The following is a 25,963-nucleotide window of genomic DNA, read 5'->3' on the forward strand; positions in this document are numbered from 1 at the left end:
AGACCTAGAATAGCAAAAGCAATCCTGGGTAACAAAGGAAAGGCAGGAGACATCATAATCCCTGACTTCAAATTATACTACAGAGTCCTATTTCTTCATTTTCAATCTTTGCATGTTAAAGGGTTTAGTAAGGGTAAACTGTTAGCTGTATAGAACTTATCGATGAGTGTGCTAGACAATTAGGCTATGACACCATTTATTAATGTATTCATCAGAATGGGCTGCCTTCTCTACACTTTCTAATACCAGGGGCTTAGCACTGCTTGCTACTCTCCCTGCCAAATTTCTGCTTGTGATATACAGGAAACTCGCTCTTGCTTCTCTGATTGATCACCTGAGTCTCAAGGGCCTTAGAGCTCTCCCCACCCCTTGGGCTGTATCTCAGCCAACTAGAAGAAAAAGTATCACCCCTGCATTTAGGAGGTATTTCCTAAACATTTGTCCAGTGAGTAAGCCAGCAATCCTAAGGATGTTTATAAAATAAACATTGTTATGTCAGAAATGCAAAAATATGGAGATAATAGTCTATCAGTCACTGTCATAAAACATACAAATCTTCTTTGTTTAAGTTAGGGGCTGGGGAGAGAGCTCAGTGGCATAAGTGCCAACCTGGGCTGCATGATGAGTCTAAGGCAGCCTGAACTGTACCACAAATACTGTGGGTTGTTGTTTTTTTTTTTTTTTTTTTTTTAAGTTGAAAGGATTTTAAATGTTTTTACAATAAAGAAATGTTTAAGGGGCTGGCAAGATAGCTCAGCGGACTAAAGCTGAGGCAAGCTTAGGCAAACACAGGGACCACTGTTCGAACCCCAGAGTGTGCTGGGTCAGAGTCTTAGTGTAGTGGCACATACCAGTAATCCCAGCACTGGGGAGGCTAAAAGCAGGAGGATCACTATGAGTCCATGCTGGATAGTGAGACCCAGTAGCAACCAAATACATTTACAAAAAAATGTTTAAAGGATATGTTTGTCTTGATTTAAACATCACACAATGTATACATGTCTCAACATTAAATGGTACCTCATGCTTATGTACAATCTTTATGGGGCATTTTGTGTATGTACTTTGTTTTTGCAATACCAGGGACTGAACTCAGGTGCTCAGATGTGCTAGGCAAGTGCTGTACCACTGAACTATCCCCCCTGCCCTTTTTATTTTAAGACAGGGTTTTGCCAGATTTTTTTTTTTGTCTTTTATTTATTTGTTTGTTTACACAGCATTCTGCAACCAGCACAGCATGTGGCCGGAGATCAAACCTGGGTTCTTGCACTTGCCAGGCAGACACTTAGACCGCCAAGCTATCTCCCCAGCCCTAAGACAGGGTTTTGTTAAACTGCCCTGGCTGACCTCAAATTTATGAACCTCCCACTTATCTGGGATTGCAGATATGGGTCACCATACCTGGTTTACTTTTTATGTTTTTATATATCAGTTAAAATACTAAATTTATGGCCGGGGCTTGATCCCTGGTGTGCCATCCCCAGGAGCACGCTGAGACGCCATTGAGACTGGGCGTGGTGACACTCACCTATAATCCCAGCACTTGGGAAGCTGAACACAGGCGGGCCACTACAAGTCTAATCTACATAGTGAGACCCTGTAGACCCTGTACTAAAATACAAAAAAAAAAAAAAAAAAAAAAAAAAACTAAACTAGATTTATGAATTAAGTGTCTGCTTAGGCAAGCACAGGGACTGGGGTTCAGTCCCAGCACTACATGCCACACCAGCCCTGCCCCCAGGTACGATGAGCCAGCCACCAAGTCTGGGGATGGTGGCACACACCTGTAACCCCAGCACTAAGGAGGCTGAAAACAGGAAGATCAGTATGAGTCTGAGCTGCATAGTGAGACCATGTATCAAATACATATTTAAAAAAAAAACAAAACTAACAGTAGGGGCCAGGGAGATGGCTCAGTGGAATAAGCACTTGCCTGGCAAGTGCAAGGGCCTGAGTTCAATCCCTGGTTCCAAAAAAATAAAAATAAAAAACTAACAGTAGTACGTAACTATACCATGTGTAAAAGTTGCCAATACAGTTTTTCTGCTGCTGCTGCGGTAAGCTCAAGCATTGTAAGGAGCCACTTTAAAATGCCATGTGATGCTCACTTCTCACCTCTCAGGAGCCTTCATCTCTCCAGTAAATCGCATATTGTAGTAAAAAATGACCTCTCTGGAAGCCAACCTGGGCAGCACAGCAAAAACCTACAGCAGGGGCTGAGGTGGGCCTTGGTGTTAAGAGTATTTGCCTAGCATAGTCCAGTCCCTAAAACCACAAAGTACAAGACAAAATGACCTCTCCAGGTTCTTGGGTTCCTTTCATCATATATGATACATATAGTATAGAAAATGAGTTAGTTTGCTGTTATAGTTGTTTTGTTTTTTAAAACAGGGTCTCGCTATATGGTTCAGGCTGGGTTGGACTCACTGTGTAGCTCAGGCTGGTCTCAAACTCCCAGTGATCCTTCTGCCTCAGCTCTAGAGTGCTGGGATTACAGGTGTGTTTGACCACACCCAGCTGAATTAACTGACTTGGTATTATCAGTAAGGCTTCAGTCAAGGGCAGGCTACTAGTAATTGAGTTTTGGGGAGTCAAAGGTTATGTGCAGGGGATGTCTCAGTAGTAGATTTAACTTGCATACACAAGCCCCTGGGTTCTATTTCTCAGAAAACAAAAAAATTATGTACATGATTTTTTTTTTTTTTTGAGATAAGGTCTTGCTGTGTGGTACAGGCTGACATTGAACTCACTTATGTAGCCCAAGCTGGCCTAAAACTCAATGATGATCTTCTTGCCTCAGCCTCCCAAGTTCTGGGATTACAGGGGTGTACCCCCATGCCAAGTATATATGCAGATATTTGTATTTTTTGTACCGGGGATCTAACTCAGGACCTTGTGCTTGCCCGGCAGGCACTTAAGCCCCTGAGCTACCACCCCAATGCAGAATTTTTGACTGTGGTCAAAGATTGGTGCTCCCAGGCCAGGCAGATGTCTCAGTAGAATAAGTGCTTGCCTGGCAAGCACAGGGTCCTGAGTCCAGTCCCCGATAAATTCGGTGCTCGTAACCCCCATGTGATTCTAGTGTCAACTGTACTTGCAAGAAACTATAAATTTGATTTTAAAAAAATAACCCATTATGAGAGCAGCAGTCAAAGGTCACTGTAAATCCTGGTACAAACCAGATCAGATGGTTTGAAAACACTGGGAGAGACTTAAGTACACAGTCTGACCATAAGTTTAAAAAAAAGCATACAAGAAAAAGACTACAAGGTTATCAGCAAACATATAAAATGATCATTCATTTACTAATCTTTATAGCTAATAACTGAGCACTTACTTTCTACATGACCACTGTTCTTAGCTTTCCAAAGAAACTCAAACAATATTGGGCACATAAACTAACTGCAGTTTATAGTTTAAAGCCACAAGTTCCGACAGGGAAGAGGGTAGAGCTCGGCAGTACAGCTCTTGCCTAGCATCAGGGAGGCCCCAGGTTCCAGCCCCAGCCTGGGGCGGGGAGACTGAACCACAACCAACTCAGGAACATTACTTTTTGCAGTGACAGTGACAGGTAAGGAATCCTTTCAAAAACAGTAGGCAGATCCCGAATCCTCTGTGTGCAGCAGGAGTACTGTGAGTACTTTAGCCAGGCTCCTGTGCTGGATGCACAATGTGAGCGGCAGCAAGGCTGTGGAACTCAAAGCCCTAGAGTACGGACAGCTTTTACTGCAAGTGAGCGCCTTGACCCTGTGAAGCCCCTGCGTGGCCAGCAGGAGGTGCCCTGTAGTGTGCACATGGTTGTGGACCACTCTGAATCTCAGCTTTGGAAGACATTTTTCCAATCCCGAGTGAATGGTTTTTCAACTTTTTGCCACCAAGATTGGTATTCTGTAACTGCTGTGCACATGCTGTGCCATCCCAGTGTGCTCATCTTTACCTTCCTGACAGTATCAGCTCACAGTGCTTCCCAGGCACACTCAGTTGTCTGTGACAGGGCCTCACTAGGTGCCTTAGGCAGTCCTATCTCGGCTTCCGAGTGCAGGGATTCCAGACATGTGCCACCACACCTGCCTCGTCTTCCATTATTTGTGTCATTGTTTTTATTATTCAAGAAGGGAAGATTCAGGGCCAAGGAGATGGCTCAGTAGGCAAGGACCTGAGTTCAATCCCCAGTTCAGAAAAAAAAAAAAAAAAAAAAAAAAAAAAAAAAGGGAAGATTCTTAACAATAGTTGATAGGCAGTGCTAGGATCCAATTTGGTATCTCTTAGTCTAAAAAAAAGTCTTCAGTTCTAAATGTGTTTTGTTGTTGTGCTGTGTTGTATTCTCAGCCCCAGTTCTAAATGTCTGTTCACAAAACAACTTGGAGAGTATGCTGTTTTAGGGGTGCTGTCCTATCTTCTCTGGTAACATCCATAAGCTGTGTGGTTATTCTTTTCTGTGGGTTGAGCTTTCAGAACAGATAAGCTGTAGAACAAGGCTGCAGTGGCACCAGTAACCTTCTCATCTCTGTCCCTGTACAGGTTATCCCTTGGCTCTGTTTTACCGGCATTACCTTTTCTACAAGGACAGCTACCTCATCCATCTGTTCCACGCCTTCACCGGCCTCTCCATCGCTTACTTCAACTTTGGTGAGTCAACTGAGTGAGCCCTTGAGAAAAACAAAACTTGAATAGAGTTACCTGGAGAATTCAGTGGCTTATGAAGGTATACTGCTCTGCTTGCAAAGAGAGGGTTAAAAGAACAGGAGCGGCTGGGCTTTTCCTTTTGTGTACATTCCACTGTCAGATAAAATGCATTTTGAAAAACAGTAAATAAAACATATATGTATCAAAACATCACTTGACGCCCCATAAATTTGTACTCTGTGTGCATGTACACCCCTGCGTGTGTGTGTGTGTGTGTGTGTTACAGGGATCCAGCCCAGGGCCTCCCCACTGAGCTGCATCCCCAGCTTTTATTTTGAGACAGAAGCTAATTTGCCCAACCTGGGCTCAGACTTTGCATCTTCCTGCCTCAGCTTCCCATGGTGGTGGCATGTGCCAGCATGCCTAACTAATAACAGTTTTTCATTTAATGTATCACTTAAAAAAAGTAAATGTGGGGCTGGGGGATGTGGCTTAGTGGTAAAATAGTTGCACAGCATACTTGCGGCCTGGGTTCCATCTCTAGCACTGCAAGAGTAAATAAACTTCCAGCCTGGACTACATAGCAAGGCCCTGCCTCAAAATAATACCTGCCTGGCAAGTGCAAGGTCCCCAGTTCAATCCCTGGTACCACCAAATGGTAATAATACACTTTGAGGGTCACTATCATCAAAGGAGTGGCACTTCTCTGCTGGGGCTGCCCCTAAATGGCAATTCCAAGCAGTTCCCCCTTAGAATCCACCTCAGTACAAAGAGTCATACCTTTATAATCCCCATGTTTCTACAGTTACCTGGCATCCCTTCCTCCAAAGTCTGGGATTTCTGGAGGAAGTGTTCCTGTCAGGCTGGCCTGGAACACAGGGCGATCCTCCTGCCTCAGCCCTTTAGCATGCTGGGATCACAGCCATGCTCAGTGCACTTGGCTGAAGGGTTTTCTGTGTCCTCTTTGTTGCCAAAAGCCTCGGGAGGTGGGGATGTAGCAGACGAGGCTCAGCTGTGTTCTCTCCCCACCTCCAGGGTACCAGTTCTACCACTCTCTGCTCTGTATTGTGCTTCAGTTCCTCATCCTCCGACTGATGGGCCGCACCGTCACTGCCGTTCTCACCACCTTCTGCTTGCAGATGGTAAATAAATGTCTCTCCCTGAAGACTCAGGTCACAGCTGGCAGCAGTTTGGGGACAGGGGACTGTGTGGTACAGAAGCAGTGAACTAGAACACCTCACTTCTAACCCTCCTCCCAGCATTCCACAGCCAGTCCTCTGGCAGGTCATTTAGCACATGTCCAGTGTTTTATCTGCAAAGCATGATGGGAACTTGCCTCAGGAAGGGTGTGCAAGGCACCCTTTTCTGCCTTAAAGGCAAGGCAGAAGCCAGCTATGGTGGCACACACCTGTGATCCCAGCACTTGGGAAGCTGAGCAGGAGGATCACTGCAAATTCTAGGCCAACCTGGGTTACATTAGACCCCAAAGAGAGAGGGTGTTTAGCCTCTCAGATTAGTTTCATTTTGCAGAGAAACCTTGAGCCAGTCTCTTCCCATTGTAGGCTTATTGTCCCCATTTGTAGGAATTTCTTAAAGCTTTTCACAATGAGACCAAGAGAAAGGAAAAATATGAGAGAATTCTAGGGAATTTCAGAGCAAGGAGAACTAAAGACCTCGTAGTGATGGTATACTAACTCCTCCCCAGGCCTATCTTCTTGCTGGATATTATTACACTGCCACGGGCAACTACGATATCAAGTGGACCATGCCACACTGTGTCCTGACGTTGAAGCTGATCGGTAGGTGGTGGGCCTGCCCCTAAGGCTGCACGCCCTGTTGCCTCCCCAGCACACAATTGCCTGCACACAAGCTACAGGCCACGTCCTGTGTCCTCTCCCTCTGCTCTACCCATCCTTTCTCTCTCTGTCAGGTTTGGCTATTGACTACTTTGATGGAGGGAAGGATCAGGTAAGTACCCTGTTCCGCTGCAGAGAGCATCACAGCCTAACCCGAGGGAGGAGGAAGGCTGTTTTTCCCAAGGTGGGCCTGGATCCCAGGGCCAGAGCCTGTGCCTCAGCTCCCAGCTGTAATCCCATCAGAGTGCCCTGGACAAAGACCCACAAATCTCACCTGCTGTTTGGACCCAGGTTACACAGAGACCCAGCTGTTACACAAGAGACCAGAGCCACTTGGGACTATCAAAGCTGCAGCAACCAGCTGTTGCTAAGCCACCCCACTGTCCACATTACAGGTGGCCCTAAGAGGGGGCACTGTGCAGAGCTCCTGGGCTCCTACCCAGCAGAGATGCCAGGGTGTTCTGAACCCTCCACTCTCTCTCCACACAGAGCACCTTGACCCCTGAGCAGCAGAAGTATGCTTTCCGTGGTGTCCCTTCCTTGCTGGAAGTGGCTGGTTTCTCCTACTTCTATGGGGCATTCTTGGTAGGTCCCCAATTCTCCATGAACCACTACATGAAGCTGGTGCAGGGGAAGCTGACGGACACACCAGGGAAGGTGCCAAACAGGTAACATGCTCTCCAGGCATAACGCCAGTGTGCAGTCTTTTCTGAAGAGGCTTCCTTGCCTGGCCCTGGCACAAAGACTATGACTTCCAGGCCCCAGACTGTGCTCCTAGTGGCCTTTTCAGTTCACATTACATACATTAAGACTTTTGTCTTTTGACATAGGGTCTTCCTATGTACCTCAGGCTGGCTTGAATTTACCTTCCTGCCTCAGCCTAGGATTACTACCATGCTAATGCTAGGATTACTACTGTGTGCCACTGTGCACATAATTAAAAAAAAAAATTCATTTTTATGCTACAGGATTTTTACTCAAAGTCACCATGTTCCTGCCCTGAAAACCTGTTTTCTCATCTTAAAAAAAAAAAAAAAAAAAAGCTAACTGTGGTAGTATATGCCTATAACCCCAACTACTTGGGAGGCTGAGGAATTTACAAGGCCCTGTCTCAGAACAGAATATAATTAAAAAGGACTAGAGATGTTAGTTCAGTCCTCCATGGGTTTAGTCCCCACTGCAGAAGGGTAGGGGGCATCTACAATGTATATTAAAAAGGAAAATACGGGGCTGGTGAGATAACTCAGCAGACTTAAGTGCCTGCTTAGGCAAGCATAGGGACCAGGGTTCAATTCCCCAGCATCACACCTAGCCAGCTACTGAGACCAGGCATGGTGGCACACACCTCGATATCTCAGCACTGGAGAGGCTGGAAACAGGAAGATCACTATGAATCCAAGCTGCACAGAGACCCTGTACCAAATACATTTTAAAAAAGAAAAATATGTATATGAATATATATTGTAGAAAATTCAAAGGCAATCAGGAGTTCCTTTGCTGAGAACTTGTCTAGCAAGAAGTAGTGATAGGGGCTGGTGAGATGGCTCGGTGGTCTAAAGCACCTACTTAGAACAAGCTAAGCTAAGCAAAAAGCACAGGGACCGCAGTTCAATCCCCAGCACCACATGCCAGCCATCCCCGCCCCCTGGTGGGCTGAACTGGCCACACAATAAATAAATAAATAAAATAAATAAACAAACCTTTTTTTAAAAAAAAAAAAGAAATAGTGATAGCTGCTATTGCTGTCCACCCAGGGTTTTTCTGCTGAGACAGGCACCATTCACACAGCACCACACAGCCATCTCTAGAATGGTGTCCAGTCTGGGCAGCAGGGTGCAGCTGGCCCCTTCCCATGAGCCCACTCCTTCCCTTGCAGCACCATACCTGCTCTCAAGCGCCTGAGCCTGGGCCTCATCTACCTGGTGGGTCACACACTGCTCAGCCCGCATGTCACAGAAGACTACCTGCTCTCTGAGGACTACGAGGTGAGTAGCACCCACCAGTGCAGCACGGGGTGGGTATCTTAAGACAGCATAACCCTGTAGGCAGCAGAGGTGATAGCAATGCCACCTGTGAGAGCTGAGCTCAGTGCCAGCCCAGCTGAACCAGAGCCCAGCGCTGTGGGCACAGCAGGCTAACTCCAGCCTGTCTCACTGTCTCAGCTGGCAGATTTGGGGGCTTCTGAAAAGTCCAAAAGGAAGGGGAGGTGCTGGCTTTAGCACAGATTCCTCTCACTATTCTGGGTATGTTACCACAGACTGTGGATCTCTAAGGTCCCTAGCACTTAACTGTTCCAGGAAAGCAGAGGACAGACAAGTGAAGGACAGAAGCTGCCTCTGGGACTCAGGGAAGAAAGGGGATGGGTGTTTGGGACTCCCTGCCCATCCTACCCAACCTGTGAAAGGCAATTAGGCCAGACTGGCAGACACACAGCTGCAAGACCTTGATAACTCTAAGTGTATTCCTCTAAAGTGGGGCCAAGCATTCAAGGAACCTAGGTGTGAGCCTCACACACATCCTCTCTTCTCTCAAGAACCACCCTTTCTGGTTCCGCTGCTTGTACATGCTGATCTGGGGCAAGTTTGTGCTGTACAAATACGTCACCTGTTGGCTGGTCACAGTAAGTAGTGATGATGCCCCAGGCTTGTGTGCAGATGGCTGTGGGCCTGCTAGGGCAGGGAGAAGCCGGCACCCTGAGCCATCTCTTGCCTCAGGAAGGAGTGTGCATCTTGACGGGGCTGGGCTTCAATGGCTTTGGAGAAGACGGCAAAGCCAAGTGGGACGCCTGTGCCAACATGAAGGTGTGGCTTTTTGAGACAAACCCCCAGTTCAACGGCACCATCGCCTCCTTCAACATCAACACCAATGCCTGGGTGGCCCGGTACGTGCTCGGGAGTGGCCAGGAGCCAAGCTCCTCCTCCACTGCTCCTTCCCAATGTGAGGGCAGGGATGTCTGTGGGCAGAGCCCTTCTGTCCCCACCCAACACCTGGAAACATCCCACAGAAGCACCTCAAGCTCTAACTGCTGAGCAGTCCTCACTCGCTCACATCCTCCACTGCCCTGTGCATAAGGTCACCACTTACTTGCTGTCCCCACTAGAGCACAAGCAACTTGACGAATAATCGCCACTTGGCGTTTGCACAAGCTAGTGGCTCACCTAAGGTCACTCTGCCAAGCTGTCATCAGCACTGCCTTCCAAAGCCCCAGAGTGTCACAAGTGGTTGCCCACAATAAGACAGTGGGGCACAGGGAGCAGATCCTGAGGCTCATTCAACCTTTTCTCTCTAGTTACTTCTTCAAACGCCTCAAGTTCCTTGGAAATAAACAACTGTCCCACGGCCTCTCATTGCTGTTCCTTGCCCTCTGGCACGGCCTCCACTCAGGATACCTGGTCTGCTTCCAGATGGAGTTCCTCATTGTTATTGTGGAAAAGCAGGTGGGCCTCAAGAGGGGACGTGTGAGGAGGAAAAAGGGGAGGAGGGGACAGGGCACGGACACTTGCTTCCTTCTCCCCAGGCTGCCACCCTCATCAGAGACAGCCCAGCCCTCAGCAGGCTGGCCGCCATCACTGCCCTGCAGCCCTTCTTCTATGTGGTACAGCAGACCATCCACTGGCTCTTCATGGGCTACTCCATGACTGCCTTCTGCCTCTTCACATGGGACAAGTGGTTTAAGGTGAGGGGAGGCTCACAGTGCTGCCTGAGGATGTGGGGAGCTCAGGTATCTGGGACTTGCCATGCCTGTACATACCTCACCAGCTTTTCTCCTGCCATAGGTATATAAATCTATCTACTTTCTCGGCCATGTCTTCTTCTTGAGCCTACTATTCACATTGCCTTACATCCGCAAAGCTATGGTGCCAAGGAAAGAAAAGTTAAAGAAGATGGAATAAACAGCTTCTCTGGTAAATATTCCACAGCTGTGCTGAAGCTAGCAGGGAACAGGCTAGAGCAAGGACAGAACCAGAAGTCTGGGGTGGATTTCAAGGCAGCCTGGCTCCTGCTGGGTCAGTGCGGCACACCAACGGCGACAGGGATCAGGCCCCAGGACTGGCCTTACCATCTTGCGTCTTATCTTGCAGGTGGCCTAGAGCAGGACTGGTGCAGAAACTACTTGGCCCTTTTTCACAGCACTCCCTCATCCGGAGCACAGAAAGCCAGGGAGCCAGAAGCCGTGTGCTCCCAGCTGTGCCTCTGTTGCAGCGGCCAAAGGGGAGGCTTTTGTGGGAGGAGCGGGGGCCTGGTCCCCTGTGCGCCCCCATGCACGTTGCCTTATCTCTCCCCTCTAGCCAGGACTCTGCTGCTCTTCTGCCAATTCCCCACAACTGTCTGTGCCACCCCACAGGGGGGAGAGGGCACAGCCCCACCTGCTCCACTTTTCTATCTCGGAACTATACCAGATAAAGTCACTTCTGTTTGTGGGTTTTTCACTGCTGGCATCTATTGCTTTCTTTTACACAGTTCTCCTCAATGCATACATGGCTAAAATCTCAGGGTTGTCTCCTTAGTGCATCAGAATTCCAGGGCCACTTCCATGGCCCCAGCACCAACCAAAAGTGCCAACACTGTGACCTCACATATGCCCTGAAACCAGAACAAATTTATACTGTTAAGACTCTGCCAGAAACCTTGAAACCGACAGGTTTGAAGAAAACACATTTATAGGACAAATGAAGAGCAATGTACAGCATGGGCTTCCCCAGGCTTCAGTCTCCATGCAGAAAGGCCAGCTAGCCATGATCCATTCACAGTGGCACCAAGGAGCAGCCAACAGTCCTTTGCTTCACAACCAGGTTCTGCCATCAGATCACCCCCCACGCCTCCTCAAAGGCTGTGGTGAGCTTGGCACAGGTCAGGGCAGCAGAGAGGGGGTAGTTGCTGATGGACACCGTCTTCTCTGTGTACTCCACACTGACCTGAGGAGACAAACAGTCCTGTCACCAGCTGCTGCTCACAAGCTCAAGCTAGCATGAAGCTCTGGCTTTGTCTACAACAAGCAAGCAGCCTTCCTGGCATAGGAAGGTGAGCCACATTTGTCTAGCTGCTGGTCTACCCTTGAGTTCCCTGTGTGGAAGAACTGTTAATCGTTGACCGCTCAGCCTCAGCTCTATAAGGGATCTCAGAGGAGAGCCCAAACCTTACCTTGCCATGGGCAAAGGCCCCCACCACGAAAACAATGGGGTCACTACTAGGCGCCAACTCTCGCACATCACTGATGACTGGGACAGAAAAAGAAGTGCCAATTTTCATACAGCCAACTGGGAAATGATCGGACACTGGGTTCTTAATAACCTGAAGAAAGAAAGGAAAATCAGCTCCAAAGAGTCCTCAAATCACCCATGCTGCGGGTTTTAATGCCTCACCTTCAAAAGCTTCTGAGGGCCGTCAGCTGCTCGAACGCTCAGTTTATGTAAAAGCTGAACTAGGAGAAAACAAGAGGGGTTCAGAGCTAGGCAGAAGCTGCCTGATGCAGGAGAATCACCAAACATTTGATGGCGGCCCAGATTACATACTGAGTTCAAGTTCAGCCAGGAATACATAGTAAGACCTGGTCTCAGAGCTTTTTTTTTTTTTGGGGGGGGGGGGGATGGCAGCTCCACTCCTGCCCAGTGATATACTAGTAAGCTGCAAGTAAGGTGGGTGCCATGTGACCTCTACACCCACACTGCTCCTACATCTTACAACTGGGGCAGCACCCAAGCCAGCAACAGTGATGGATGGCTTCACACTTTTTCCTCTCAGCCAGGAACCTACTCAAAGGAGATTTCCAGGGCTGGGGAGATGGCTGAGTGGAATAATTACTTCCCTGGCAAGCACAAGGGCCTGAGTTCAATCCCCGGTTCCGCAAAAAAAAAAAAAAAAAAAAAAGGTTTCCTCTCAGCCAGGAGCCTGATGAAAGGAGAGGATGGTAGAATTTCCATGCATGGAAAAACAGAATGGAATCTCTGTCTAAGCACCAGTCACCCCCTCCTCCCGCTAGAGAACTTGCCCTCTAACGCTCTTTCCTCCCCTCTTCCCTGCTTCAACAATCACCCTGAACTCTCAGGTCCTGCACTTCTCACCCATAAGGCCACAGAAGCGGTCAAATGTTCTGGGGATGCGGGTCTGGGGGTTCACTTCAATCAGCACGTTCCTCTGTGTGTGGATATACACCTGCAGCAGGCCGGCCCGGTTCAGTGGGCTGTCCATCAGCATCAGCAAGCTCTGAGGAAGGCACAGGCCAAGCCAGTGAGGGCCACAAGTAGCATCTTGCTGCTTCCCCTTCCCTACAGGGCCAGGCTCAGGTGCCCTGAGCCACAGTTACCTGATGAGCTATGTCTGGTCTCACTTCCCCAGGGTCCCGCCCATTCTTCAGCAACATAGACTTGTGCTTGTCACAGTTGAGTAGTTCATATGCCTTCCCTACCTGAAGGAAGAGAGGACAGCAGTGTGTGCTCCTTGTTTAGCCCAGTCATTCTCAGAATAAAACCCCAGCACCAGCAGCTGTCCAGCAGGCAAATGCTTAGGCCCTTCCTGATTCCATTATGGCAGTGAGGCCACCCTTGCACACCGCCAAGTAACTGATCTCGGGGATGAGTGGCAGGGCGCAACCTACGACTGCTAAGCAAGGCCACTGAGGACAGAACCAGGTGGGAGTCAGGCGAGAAAGCAGGGCGGAATGCTCGCTATCCTAAGTCTGCTTACCACAAACATAAATCTATGGATCTAAGCAGGAAGATCTTGCTGGCTTGGGTGATGACCCTCGTGACAACTAATTCAATGAAGGAACACTTCTCTAAGAAGCAGCTAAATTTAGAGATTAAAAACAAAAGCAGCTGGGTGTGGTGGCACCCACATATAAGGAAACCAAAGTAGAAAGATCTTCATGAATTGGAAGCCAGTCTGGACTATACAGCAAGACCTGTCTCAAAAATTTAAAAATGGGGCCGGGGAGATAGCTCAGTAGAATAAGTGCCTGCCTAGCAAGCTCAGGGTCCTGAGTTCAATCCCTGGTACTACAAAAAATAAAAACATAGTGTTAAGTGCCAATACAAATCATGAGGGGCCAGGAGTTTTGTTCAGTGGCACAGCCTGCGGGGCAAGTGTGAGATCCTGAGTTTGAATACTGGCACAAAAGTCACAAGATGTTTTGTTTATTTTTTGGTGGAAACAGGTATTAAACTCAGACTCTTGCGCTTGCCAGGGAAGCGCTTATTTTACTGAGCCATCTCCCCAGCCCCTAGACGTTTTATGTATTACTAGAATATTAGTACATATCTTTACATGGCTTCAAAAAAAGTTTAGGGAAAAGAATGTCAATTTTGAAATTAAATCCATGGGATATACTTAATAGAAGAAAAAAAAATGCCTTGTCATTTACTGGCAAATCCACATTCTCACACCACAAAGCTAGACCCCAGTTCCATTCCTCTCCACCTTTCTGTTTTATTGCAATAGGATCTTGCTATGTAGTCCAGGCTGGTCTTGAACTCAGTGATCCTCCTGCCTGAGCTTCCTGAATCCTGGGATTATAGGAGTGCAAGCCTGGCCAATCCCAGCCCTTTAAGTTTTGTGACAAGTGCTGACTAAATTGCTTAGGCAAGGGCTAAGGAGATAGTTCCTGAGCTGCATTAAGCTTGCCATACTCCTTCAGTCTTCCAAGTAGCTCTACAATTGCAGGCACACACCACCACACTGAAAAAGTCTTTTATGCAGAATAATCATTTCCACCCATTCCTAGTATATGACAAATGTTATTTTAATATTTTAATAAAAACAACAAGAAACATCAAAAGTATTTCACACATGGTAATAATAGTTTATGAGCACTGGGCATGGTGCCTCACACCTGTAATCCCAGCATTTGGGAGGCTGAAGCAGGAGGATCACTGAGTTCAAGCCAGCCTGAGCGAGACCCTGTCTCAAAAAAAAACAGTTCATTGGGACCGGGGAGCTGGCTCAGTGGAATAAGCACTTGCCTGGCAAGCGCAGTGGCCTGGGTTCAATCCCCGGTTCCACCAAAAAAAAAAAAAAAAAAGCAGTTCATTAAAACTTGGTTTCATATAGTTGAATGTATATTTACTCACGTAACCTTTTTATGGGTTAAAATGCTTGAAAACCTCTAACCAACTCTGGTCAATGACTCAAAGGTACTGAAAAGAATTTTCCTTTTTTGTACCAGGGATCAAACTCAGGACTTTGTACTTGCCAGGCAGGCACTTATGCCACTGAGATACCTCCCCAGCCCAAGAAAATAAGGGGTTTGTTTTGTTTTTGTTTTTTTAACATATTTAGTACAGGGTCTCACTACACAAGTCAGATTCATCGTGATCCTCCTGTTCTCAGCCTCCCAAGCGCTGGGATTACAGGCCTGTGCCACCAATGCTCAGTTTCAGTGCACCACGGGGGCAGGGCTGGCACAGCACACTGGGGATCGAACCCCAGGAAAGTAAGAATTCTTGAAACCTTATTTCTTGAAACCTTATTCTATTCTCAGTCCTCAGAGACACAGACAATAATTACATACTCTGAACTTTAACAGACATTGCAAAGAAAGAGTTAAGCGGCTTATTAAAGGATTGTAAGGATGGGGAGACATGCTGTGCTGGCCTCAAAACCAGCCATGGTGGCCACACCTGTAATCTCAGGCTTGGGGAGGCTGAAGTAGGAATCACTAACAAACTGCAGCTGAGCAGCGAGACTCTGTATCAACAATAAATAAATACATAAATAAATAAATGCCAGCAAGGGGACGGGGAGATTGCTCAGCTGAGTAAGTGCTTGCCTGGCAAGTGCAAGGGCCTGAGTTCAATGCCCAGTTCTGAGAAAAAAAAAAGCCAGCAAGACAGCAGACTAAGTGCCTGCTTAGGCAAACATAGGGACCACACACACCTGTAATCCCAGAGCTGAGGAGACTGAAAACAGGAGGATCACCAAGTCTGAGCTGCACAGTGAAACTCTGTACCAAATACATAAATAACCGTAACAGGAGATTTATACCAGGGAATCAATCCACTTTTACCCCTCCCAGATATCATTTAATACATCTACCTTTTCATGAATGTTATAAAACCATCGATTCCCTGGTCTAACCTCATGACTGAAGAATGCATGTCATAGAAACTCAGTTGTAAAATAAACAGTTAAGTAACAATTAGTAAAGCAAAGAGCTGAGTTATGAACTTGCTGTGAAAGGACAACATATTCAATGGTTTTAAAGTATAAGAGAATTGCTTTCAGAGAACTTACAGGGAGGCCACTGACACTGGAGTAGAGAGATAAATGGAAGCCAGACATAATGGGATGCATGCCTTTTATCCTAATCTGGGAGGCTGAGGCAAGAAAACTGCAAATTTGAGCCCAGCCTGGGCAACTTAGCAAGACCCTTTCTCAGAAATAAGTCTGGGAAGAGCCAGTGATACAGCTTAGAGGCACAGCACCTGCCTAGCAAGCACAAGATCCCAAATTCCAATCTCAGTACCAAGAAAAGTAAGGCTGGAGATGTAGCTGAATGAGGCCTTGGGTTCAATCCTCAGTGGCACCAATAATAAATGGGAAGTAATATAATGGGAAGACTTCTTGCCAGATAAAACTGGCAAATGCAACAGGATGTAGTACAAAGGAGACATAACACAGCCTAAAGATTTCAATCAGTTGGGGCTGGTGAGATGGCTCAGTGGTCTAAAACACCTACTTAGAACAAGCTAAGCTAAGCAAAGCACAGGGACCACTGTTCAATCCACCAGCACCACATGCCAGCCAGCCCACCCCCTGGTGGGCTGAGCTGGCCACACACACACACACAAAATACATAAATAACAAATAAATTAAAAAAAAAAAAAAAAAAGATTTCAATCAGCTATAAAGTCACTAATCCTTAGTACAAAGTCTACATGGTCTCATTACATAGATCAAACTCTAGTGATCCTCCTGTTTTCATCCTCCCAAGCACTGGGATTACAGGTGTAAGCCAAAATCTCTAATCTTTTTAGCACATTAATGACAACCTATCAGCTTCCAGCATAGTGGTTATCACATTCACCTCACAAATTGGCCTAAATTCTTCTAGAATATGTTCTAGGAATTTTAATTTGCCCAACCTTTAAGTTTCTTGGGGGTGGTTTTCTTTTTTGTGATGCTAGAAAGTAAACACAGGACCTCACACAGCAACATCTTTATTTTTTGAGAAATGGCCTTCCTGGGCTAAACTCCTGCCTTGGCCTCCCACAGTGGTGGAACTACAGGTGCATCCCACCATGCCCAGCAGTTTTCAACTGTTTTGCTTCTTTTTGGAGGCAGGGTCAGGTTGGCCTCCAAAGTAGTCCTTCTGCCTCAGTGATCCCAAGTGCTGGGATTATAGGCATGTGCCAAACTTGTATACATTACATACATATTAACTTATTCCAAGTAGCTGGGATTACTCCAATAACTTCATAAAAATTAACTCCTCTCAACATTATCCCCTAAAATAACTAAGGTGTTTTTTGTTGGTGGTGGTGGTGTTTTTTTGTTTTGTTTTGTTTTGTTTTGTTTTTTCTTTTCTTTTTGAGACAGGGGCTCTGCTATGCAGTTCAAGCTGATCTTAAACTCACAACAATCCTCCTGTGATCCTCCAGCCCCAGCCTTCCAAGTGCTAGGATTACAGACATGCACCATCACACCCAGCATAACTAAGGTTTTGCCTAAGGTCACACAACTAGTAGATAAAAAGATTTGAACCCAGGCAAGCTAGTGGAAGTCTACATTCTCACTCTGCTGATACAGGCAAACTGTTCACATTTGCAAATTACAGTTGTCTCACAGCTAACATCAAAATTAACTGAGTTAACAGAAACAGCGGGCAATTAGTGTGGGGTGAACACAAGAACCTGTAATTAGGTTAGAAATACCAATTATGGGAAAAAATGAAACAGAATCTGGATTCTTAGCTGGTCATTTTTAGAACAGGGTATCTAACCTGCAATCTTACTGAAGTGTCACAGTAGCTGAGGAACAGATGGGAAGGAATCTCACCTTAGATTATTATGAAAATGTACTATTTTGAGCCAGCATCATGGTACATGCCTGTAATCCCAACACTCACGAGGCCAAGGTAGGAGGATCGCTGCAAGTTCAAGACCAGCCTGAGCTACAAAGTGAGTGCAAGGCCAACTTTAACTGCACAGCAAGAACCTGTCTCAAAAAAACCTATTTTTAAAACTTTCACTAGCTCCCCATGTGGTTCGATTAAGGTATATCCCTATTTTACAAAATGGATTGTCTCAAAAATCACATAATTAAATGTTTAACAAGATTAAAGCTGGGCGTGGTGGCCCACACCTATAATTCTAGCACTCAGGAGACTGCGGTAGGATTACCAAAGAGTTTATTACATAGTGAGTTTAGGACCAGCCTGAACTACATAGTGAGACCCTGTCTCAAAAAAAATAAAATTCCTACTTCTAAAATTCTTCTGGGCCTACCCATTGAACAAGTTTGGTTCTAAAGGGTAAGGGACAAAGCCACACTACATGAAAACAAGTCAGAGAGTTGCTGGCTTTATTGCATCCAAAGGGGAAAAAAATACTAAGAAAAAAAAGAAAGTCGAGACTTAACTAGGCCATAGTCCTACTAACACAACTGTCTTTCTGGACTAGAATATGGGAGACCACGCGCACGAAACTGCCCTGACTTTACATGATGATGTATCATGGAGCCGTGGGAAAGCAACTGAAAGCAAGGAGGGGACAGCCAGCATAGGAGTCGAAAAGGGGAAAAGAAAACCAGTTCTACTAACCCAGGCTGTCAAAGCGAATGATAGTCAACTACGTGACTCTTCCCCCACCTATCCTCCAAAAAGATTCTTCTCTTCTGCTTTCTCCACTTTGTGGCCTCCACCTCATCCCATGAAATTTCGCCCCATCAATCTCCTAGTTCCACACTTCAGCTTCCAACTACCTTGACTGTCTCCAGGCTGGCCCCCTCCAGCACCACAATGAGCCTGCGGCCTCCGGTCTTGCTTCCTGCTCCGAGTCGGGGTCTCTTAGGAGCGACATCCCAAGTCTCACCCTGCTCACGACTGCTCCGCTCACGAGTTTGAAAACCACCACTGGGCGCAGCCATCTTGCCACCAGACCGGAAACGGTGCTAATAGCCTTAATTATAACCTCGCGCTCGTCCTATCGCACGCTTCCTTCCGGCTGCCATTTTGAAAGTGGGCGGTGGGGCCAGTTCTAGCTTGTAGTCTTGCGCTACGGAAGCCTGCCTGAAAGGGCAGCGGTCCCGGATGGGGCGGGACTTCCGGATGCATCTTCCTGTGCACGGGGTTCGGGTCCGGGGTAAACCAGGGAGGGAGGATTTAGACGGGAGCGCACTTCCGGTGCCCTTTCTCCCGGGAGTGCTGAGGCCTGAACCCTCGTGTGCAGCAGTGAGCTCTACGCTGGAGTGGGCTACAAGCGGGCGGGCACCCCCTCCTCACCTCTGGTGCCGCCGCCCTTAGGATCAGACATGGCCCAGAACCTGAAAGACTTAGCGGGACGCCTGCCCGCCGGGCCTCGGGGCATGGGCACGGCGCTGAAGCTCCTGCTGGGGGCCGGCGCGGTGGCCTACGGCGTCCGCGAGTCGGTGTTCACCGGTGAGCAGCCGCCTCCTGCTCGCTGGGATCCCCGCCCCAGGTCCCGCTTTCTCCAGCCCTTCCCGCTGGCGCCCTGGGCTGAGCCTGACCCCCGCCCTCTCTCCACAGTTGAAGGCGGCCATCGGGCTATCTTCTTTAACCGGATCGGTGGCGTGCAGCAGGACACCATCCTGGCCGAGGGCCTGCACTTCAGGTAATGGCGGGCCGCACGGGCTGACCCTGAGCCTTCACCCTTGACGTGACCCGACCCGCGGCTGCGACACGGCTCACGCTGCTCGCCTCTCATCCCCGCCCCGCTCGCTCCCAGGACCGCGGGTGCCGCTCCAAGCACATAGACGATTGTTGTCTGTGGTTCTTTTCGGGAGGAGACCAGAAAGCAAGTGGTGAAGGCAGACTGGACAGAGTTAAGAGCGAAACTGCAGTTTCCTAATTCCTATCCCTGCCCTCTCCCCTCCAGGATCCCCTGGTTCCAGTACCCCATTATCTATGACATTCGGGCCAGACCCCGAAAAATCTCCTCCCCCACAGGCTCCAAAGGTAAGCGTGGGCAACTGGGAGGCACATGGCAGGTGGGATATCTAACATTGTAAACAAGGGACTTCATCCACATGGGGGAAGATAGCACTGCGAGGTCTCTTGTTAGGGGTTTCTGCCTTTGCAGAAGAGTCTGCCTCCTGAGATTAAAGCATTAGAACATCCCACCCGACTGTATTTTAACAATCTGTTTACCCTGTTGTAAAAGAATTGAGAATATCGTTTATCATTTTATTTTTAAGTCGCTATTCACTTCAAAGCCTTGTAAAGCCTTTTTCTTCTCTGAGTTATTAAGTTGTTGGGTGTACTGGTACACTTTCCCCTGGAGAAGCTCATTTCTACACTTTGCTAGTTCACTCCTTGTATTTCACACCCAAAAGCTGTGCCACTGAGATTCCTCAGCCTCCTGACTCATTTTGTCTTGCATTCAGACATGCATGTAGACAGGGGCAAGTACCTCCCTACAACTAGGAATGTGCTGCTTTGTACTGTGAAGCACCAGGGAAAACGTTACATTTCTAATTCCAGCGCTTTAGGAGGCAGAGGCAGGACCGAAAGTTCAAACACAACTTAACAATTGGGCGATTTAACAATTTAACAAGACCCTGTCTCAAAAAAATATAAGTAGCTAGGCACTCAGCTCAGTGCAGAGACCTTGGATTCCATTCTCAGTATCAGAAAAAGAAAAAACACTACAGTTCTCATCCTAAACTGCCTGTAGTCCAGTAAGGGAGACAGGTGATGATGACCCTACGTGGCAGTGCTTATGTTAACAATTGTACAAACCCAGCGAGGAAAACAGCTTTGTTAATGGAGGGATTGTGTAGGTGAGGGCATCACAGTGCCTAAGGATCCATTTCACCTGTGCTGTCATGGATGCAGACGAATACAGGGGAGGCCTGTGCTGTATGGTATTGCATTGGGTTTAGAGCAGTGATGCCGAGTCTTGTAGAGACCTGGGCCCCAACTGCAACCCAAAACTCACTTATCACAAAGTACAGTTTGCAGTTAAACCTGAATACTGAAGTTTTAGTTTAGAGAAAATAACTCATACACTCGCATCTTCTGTCTTAAAAACACAATAAGAGCTTTCACTTCCCAGGCACGCGCAAGGGCCTGAGTTCAATCCGCAGTTCCGCCCAAAAATAAATAACAACTTCTCAAAACTGCTGTAATCCCAGAACCTGGCAAGCTGATGTGGGAGGATTGCCATGAGTTGGTTAAAGGTGGTTGGGTGTGGTGTAGTACCCCCATAATTCCAGCACATGGAAGGCTGGGCCAGGATTTCCATCAGTTCAAGGCCAGCCTGAGTTACATAGTGAGACCCTGTCTCAAGAAATAATAATAAAAGTAACAGTTTCCATGTGGCCTGCTTTTGCACAGTGTGGTTTTTGCTCGTGTGTGTGCTGATGCATTATCAGAACTTGGCTTGTATTTTATTTGAGAGCAACACGTGCATCCCTCAGGTCACTTTTTAGCTTAGTTCTTTTTTATCATGACTGATATAATTCAAACCTGAAAACAGCTGCTTATCCAAAGTAAGAAAAGCAATCCCAAGTGTTTTGACTTAAAATTATTCAGAGAATCCCACACTTTGATAACCACCAGCTGCACTTTCTTGTCATCCCTTCACACTCCATCTTAATTGTTGCAGGCACGTCATAGAATTTACTTTTTCAGATAGAACTTGCTTGAATTGCCAGTAGTTTCAGATTTCCCAAATATAACCAGTATAAGCAGAAAAGATCAAGTTCTTAAAATTTGCCTTTTCTAAAGGAAAAAAAGCAGGGTTGTCTCCATCTTAATAGAACCATAAAAACTTTTGGCTTTAACTTATGTATTTAGCATAGGGTCTCACTACACAACTCCAACTCGGTGATTCTGTTTTCAGCCTCCCCAGCGCTGGGATTACAGGTGTGTGCCACCATGCTCAGACTAAAAACCTATTTTAAATTCTTTTGAAAGAAAAAAATAATTTTCCTTTGCAGCTGTTACAGTGCTAGGAGGTTCCTCGTAGATTTGTCTAACGGTTTGTAGGATTGTCTACAAATGTAGTTTTCTAAATGCATGTATTCACTGGGTGTGGTGGCACATGCCTGTAATCTCAGCACTTGGGAGGTTGAGACAGGATCGCTGTGAGTTCCAGACCAGCCGAGGGGCTGCAAAAGTGAGCACAAGACCAGCCCAAATTGTATAGTGAGATCCTGTCTTGAAAACAAAATAAAAAAAAAAACAAATGCATGTGTTTCAGTTACCCACTTGCAAGGTCTGGGGCCACTTGGCTTAAGTGCCGACAGAAAGCTCATGCTTGTCCACTACAGCACTTGTGCTATAGGTTTACTGCCACTGGCTTAGGAACAGGGGAGCGGGGCACCCTTGACCAGCCCCTGCTGACCTCCCTCAGACCTACAGATGGTGAACATCTCGCTGCGTGTGCTGTCTCGGCCCAACGCCCAGGAGCTCCCCAGCATGTACCAGCGCCTAGGCCTTGACTACGAGGAGCGAGTATTGCCATCCATTGTCAACGAGGTGCTCAAGAGCGTGGTGGCCAAGTTCAATGCTTCGCAGCTGATTACCCAGCGGGCCCAGGTCTGAGTCACCCCCAGCTGACAGTATTTGCCTCCTAGGACCAAGGTTGGCACTGTGGTTCCATTAAAGTCGTGCCAGTTGTCACTGGCAGGATATAAGGAGAACCAATGCTAAGAAGCCCTTAGCAGTCAGTATCAGGAAGGAAGCATGGGAGAAGATAGTGACAAAGCCCAGGTGTTCCTCTCCCTCTTTGTGAAGAAAGTTGTGGGTTTACCCTGCAGAAGCTAAGAAGATACTGCTTGTGTTGGAGGGAGTGGAGGATTAGGAATCAGTGTGACCTTGGGCCAGTCAGCCCACCTCCCTGAGGTGGATCATCTGCCTGACAAGACTGAATCAAGTCCTGTGCAACTCTCGGGGCCTAGTGAGCATCTGAGGAACTAAGCCAGGCTAGTGAGTTTCCTGCCATTCTTCAGATTCCGACATCAGATAGTCACAGACACACAATCTTCTTCCAGTTCTCCAGCCCCCTCAAACCATCCCTCCCTTCCCTTCCCCACCCCTGCCCCCAGGTGTCCCTGCTGATCCGCCGTGAGCTGACAGAAAGAGCCAAAGACTTCAGTCTCATCCTGGATGATGTTGCCATCACGGAGCTGAGCTTCAGCCGGGAGTACACAGCTGCTGTGGAAGCCAAACAAGTGGGTGAGTCAGGAATGGGATGAGGACTTCTGCCACTGAGGGACAGATGAGGCCTGCTTGAAGTTCCTGACATGTCCTTGACTCTGACTCTGTCATACCACAGCCCAGCAGGAGGCCCAGCGGGCCCAGTTCTTGGTAGAAAAAGCAAAGCAGGAACAGCGGCAAAAGATTGTGCAGGCAGAGGGTGAGGCAGAGGCTGCAAAGATGATATCCTGCCACAGAGAGCTGACCCAGCCCCTGGGGCATCCTGCTTCCCTGTCCTCCACTGGACCGGCTGATGAGACCAAGGCGAATGTGATTCATGCTCTCTGCCCCTTGGCTCCTGGGCTGAGGGCTGCAGATGAGGTCTGGAATCTCGGTGGGGACTCTGAGGCCTAGCTCCGCACCTTAAGGCTGGACCCATAGCACTGCTGGCCTTGCTTTGCCCTTGAGGCTGCTGCTACCCTGGCTCCAGCAGCAGCCTGCAGGAAGGCCCACAGGCAGGGCTGCAGGTGGGGTGGGCAGAAGCCATGTGAGCACAGCTTGGATCTGACGGCCCAGAGGACCACAGGGGGGTGCGAGGAGGGCTGGACCCAGACTTGTGGACCCTTAACCCTGCCCTGCTCACCTTGGAGAAGCACTGAGCAAGAATCCTGGCTACATCAAGCTCCGAAAGATCCGGGCAGCACAAAACATCTCCAAGACGGTGAGCAAGAGCCCCACACCTGCACCTTCATTACCTAAAATGAAAGTGTTCTTGCTGAGCACACTTTGAAGTCAGAATATTAGATTGTTGCTTGCTCAGATTTCCACTCAAGACTGGCTTCTCTAGTACTGCTGCTCTCAAGGACACATCCAGGAGTAGCACATCACAGTCATCACTCAGTGTTTGGGTCTTGAGAACAGAAATCACACCTTACTCTTGTCAGTGGCTTTTGAATAGCAGCGTTAGGAATCAAAGGTTCTGTTCACTGGCACTGAGCTACATCCTCAAGCTTCCCAGAGTGCCAAGCTTGTGCACCACCATCCTGGCTTTGAGCACTGTGCTAACGAATGTCTAGTTGCCCTGCAGATCGCCACTTCACAGAATCGAATCTATCTCACGGCTGACAACCTCGTGCTGAACCTCCAGGATGAAAGTTTCACCCGGTGAGCAAGTGTGTGTGGTGAGGTGACAGCACATGGGACACGAGTCTGGGTACTTGGGCTCTAGCACTTGCTAAAGCCATGCATGTGACCTGTGGTAGACATTCTGGCTCTGAACCAGAAACACAAGCGGGGCCACTTCCAGTTCCAGTCCTACATCCCATAGGACTGATCTGGTCCTATAAAGGGCACTTTAATTGCAAATACTTATCCCATCAAAAAGCAATGAAAGATGTACCTGGCATCTCTGCTCAGGACCCCACTGCTGCTCCAGGGCACCCAGGTGCTCTAGAAGCAGGGGCGGAAACTGCCATGGCCTGAGCTGTAAGTGATGTGCATTTCTCTTTTGTTTTCCTGCTCGCCTGGTGACGACCTGGTGTCCATAGGGGAAGGTAAGTTGTGTGGGGTTCCCACCAGATGCCTGCCTGCTCCTCACACCTCTCCCAGTGGCTCTTGGAGGGCCCAACTAACCGTCCGTCTCTACCACAGTGACAGCCTCATCAAGGGTAAGAAATGAGCCTGGTCACCTAAAACTCTGCCTCAGCGAGGAAGTGGCTGTTTTTCCTCTGGATTTTGAGGGGCAGCCTGTTCCACGTGGTGGTCCTTCTGCACCTGTCGCCTGGAGGCCATGCAAGACTGACCTTCAGGGACGACTTCCTCCTGTGTCAGCCAGGGCATTGGGACCTTGTGTGATTTCTCAGTGATTTCCTACAGTGTTGCACCCTCCCTCAGGTGGGAGGAGTAATCATCACCCCAGGAATTCTCAATAAACTTTTATTACTTAAGCTGAAGTCAGGGTTTCCTGTGTCGGTGGGAGAGGTGGGCACGGGGGTCACGCTTTTGCGCCTGGACTCCTGCCAGCCAGCAGAGGGCGCAAGGAGCTTGCCTGGGCTGTTAACCTCAAGGCTGTCCGTTAAGTCCCTGGGGCTGGGTTCCTGGGCCCTCCAAGCCCAGCTCCCCACTCCAAATCAGACCCATGCTGGGAGTAGCAGGCCTCACGTTGTGAGGGCAGGCTGTGCCTTCACCACCTCCCATGTGGACCACACTATCATTTAGCTACATCTTTAAGGGTATAGAGCAGCTGCAGCTTGGAGCCAGACTAAAAATGTGATAACCCCAAGGGGAGGTGTTTCCTTGGTAACAGGCCTCTCAGGAGCTGTGGGGAGATCATGTGCAGCTGCTGAAGGACCCCAGTGCTCCAAGGCCCAGTGGGTTTTCTTGCCTGCTATGGGCCTCCTGCACCCTAGATTTCATAGTCACCAGGTATGAGAAGCTAATTGCATGGAGACCCTGGAGATAGGCAGTGCCCTCCTATAGCCCAGCATGTCAGCAGGGAACCTCCTAGCTCAAGTGTGCAGAAACTAGTAAAGTGGAAGGAAAATACTTTGCACCAGGGACTTGGAAGTTAACTTGAGGTGGACTGATGTGGGATTGCTCCCCAAAAAATATGAGTGCTGGCTTGAAACAGCAATTTTTTTTCTCGGAACTGGGGATTGAACTCAGGCCTTTGAGCTTGCCAGGCAAGCACTTATTCTACTGAGCTATCTCCCCAGCCCCACAAATTTTTTGTAAGCAGGAAAAAGATAACAGGCTAGTCTATAATTGGTTACACACATAGGTTAGTCTCTGGGGCCTGTGTAGTTGGACGGAGCCATTTGCCATGGAGCAGGAAAGGGTGAGGAGGTCAGGGTCCCAGGCAAGATTTAGTATGACTTTGACAGAGCTAGCCTGCCCCTTGAGGCAAACTAGCAAAACCATATTTGTGTAGGCTCTTTTTTTCTTCTGACAGGGTCTCACTATGCAGTTCAGGTGGGCTTTGAGCTCACTTTGTAGCCTAGCCTGGTCTTTTAACTCAGTGATCCTGCTTCAGCCTCCCAAGTGCTGGGATTACAGATGTGTGGCACCACATCCGGCCTCATACCATCTATTTTTGGCCCTCTGAGGTGCTTTGGCAACTGGCAGGAGCTTTCTCTGATTATTCCTGACTTAGTATAACATTTTTTTC

The 25,963-nt window shown here is 48.0% G+C and overlaps 3 protein-coding genes and 1 non-coding gene across 4 annotated transcripts in view; 3 read left to right on the forward strand and 1 right to left on the reverse strand.

Moving 5' to 3' along the window:
- Lpcat3 (lysophosphatidylcholine acyltransferase 3) overlaps window positions 1-10,912 on the forward strand; it is a 39,058-nt gene extending 28,146 nt beyond the window's left edge. The window contains exons 2-13 of the mRNA XM_004643514.2: window positions 4,522-4,629; window positions 5,662-5,768; window positions 6,332-6,425; window positions 6,557-6,594; window positions 6,972-7,150; window positions 8,359-8,467; window positions 9,016-9,102; window positions 9,197-9,363; window positions 9,772-9,919; window positions 10,000-10,158; window positions 10,259-10,387; window positions 10,565-10,912. Coding sequence (XP_004643571.1) covers window positions 4,522-4,629; window positions 5,662-5,768; window positions 6,332-6,425; window positions 6,557-6,594; window positions 6,972-7,150; window positions 8,359-8,467; window positions 9,016-9,102; window positions 9,197-9,363; window positions 9,772-9,919; window positions 10,000-10,158; window positions 10,259-10,375 — 1,313 coding nt within the window. The 3' untranslated portion in view covers window positions 10,376-10,387; window positions 10,565-10,912. The remainder of the gene's footprint in view (window positions 1-4,521; window positions 4,630-5,661; window positions 5,769-6,331; window positions 6,426-6,556; window positions 6,595-6,971; window positions 7,151-8,358; window positions 8,468-9,015; window positions 9,103-9,196; window positions 9,364-9,771; window positions 9,920-9,999; window positions 10,159-10,258; window positions 10,388-10,564) is intronic.
- A 99-nt stretch (window positions 10,913-11,011) lies between these two features.
- Window positions 11,012-18,691, reverse strand: Emg1 (EMG1, N1-specific pseudouridine methyltransferase). The gene is made up of 6 exons (XM_004643515.2): window positions 18,399-18,691; window positions 12,787-12,888; window positions 12,545-12,686; window positions 11,846-11,904; window positions 11,625-11,774; window positions 11,012-11,398 (listed from the first exon to the last, which is right to left on the reverse strand). The coding sequence occupies exons 1-6, from the start codon at window positions 18,561-18,563 to the stop codon at window positions 11,285-11,287; spliced, it is 732 nt and encodes a 243-aa protein (XP_004643572.1). The 5' UTR covers window positions 18,564-18,691; the 3' UTR covers window positions 11,012-11,284.
- Window positions 18,692-18,815: 124 nt separating this feature from the next.
- Phb2 (prohibitin 2) lies at window positions 18,816-24,749 on the forward strand. Its single transcript, XM_004643516.2, has 10 exons — window positions 18,816-19,074; window positions 19,183-19,267; window positions 19,532-19,611; window positions 22,013-22,197; window positions 22,707-22,836; window positions 22,937-23,040; window positions 23,441-23,518; window positions 23,885-23,961; window positions 24,345-24,350; window positions 24,448-24,749. The coding sequence occupies exons 1-10, from the start codon at window positions 18,948-18,950 to the stop codon at window positions 24,473-24,475; spliced, it is 900 nt and encodes a 299-aa protein (XP_004643573.1). The 5' UTR covers window positions 18,816-18,947; the 3' UTR covers window positions 24,476-24,749.
- On the forward strand, window positions 23,104-23,367 carry LOC111813292. Its single transcript, XR_002818593.1, has one exon. It is a non-coding gene; the product is annotated as a small nucleolar RNA U89 (small nucleolar RNA).
- Window positions 24,750-25,963: the final 1,214 nt, after the last annotated feature.

The sequence above is a fragment of the Octodon degus genome, unplaced genomic scaffold, assembly GCF_000260255.1.
Source record: "Octodon degus isolate 3935 unplaced genomic scaffold, OctDeg1.0 scaffold00178, whole genome shotgun sequence".
Taxonomy (NCBI): Eukaryota; Metazoa; Chordata; class Mammalia; order Rodentia; family Octodontidae; genus Octodon; species Octodon degus.

What these genes read in the sequence shown, in the direction of transcription:
- Phb2 (XM_004643516.2), top strand. Translation starts at nt 18,948, where the DNA reads ATGGCCCAGAACCTGAAAGACTTAGCGGGACGCCTGCCCGCCGGGCCT. An exon ending in TGTGGAAGCCAAACAAGTGG is followed by an intron (nt 22,837 to 22,936) that starts GTGAGTCAGGAA and finishes GTCATACCACAG; the next exon opens with CCCAGCAGGAGGCCCAGCGG. An exon ending in AGGCAGAGGCTGCAAAGATG is followed by an intron (nt 23,041 to 23,440) that starts ATATCCTGCCAC and finishes TGCCCTGCTCAC; the next exon opens with CTTGGAGAAGCACTGAGCAA.
- Emg1 (XM_004643515.2), bottom strand. Translation starts at nt 18,563, where the DNA reads ATGGCTGCGCCCAGTGGTGGTTTTCAAACTCGTGAGCGGAGCAGTCGT. An exon ending in CCAGCCTGGAGACAGTCAAG is followed by an intron (nt 12,889 to 18,398) that starts GTAGTTGGAAGC and finishes CTCTTCCTTCAG; the next exon opens with GTAGGGAAGGCATATGAACT. An exon ending in GACCAGACATAGCTCATCAG is followed by an intron (nt 12,687 to 12,786) that starts GTAACTGTGGCT and finishes TGCCTTCCTCAG; the next exon opens with AGCTTGCTGATGCTGATGGA.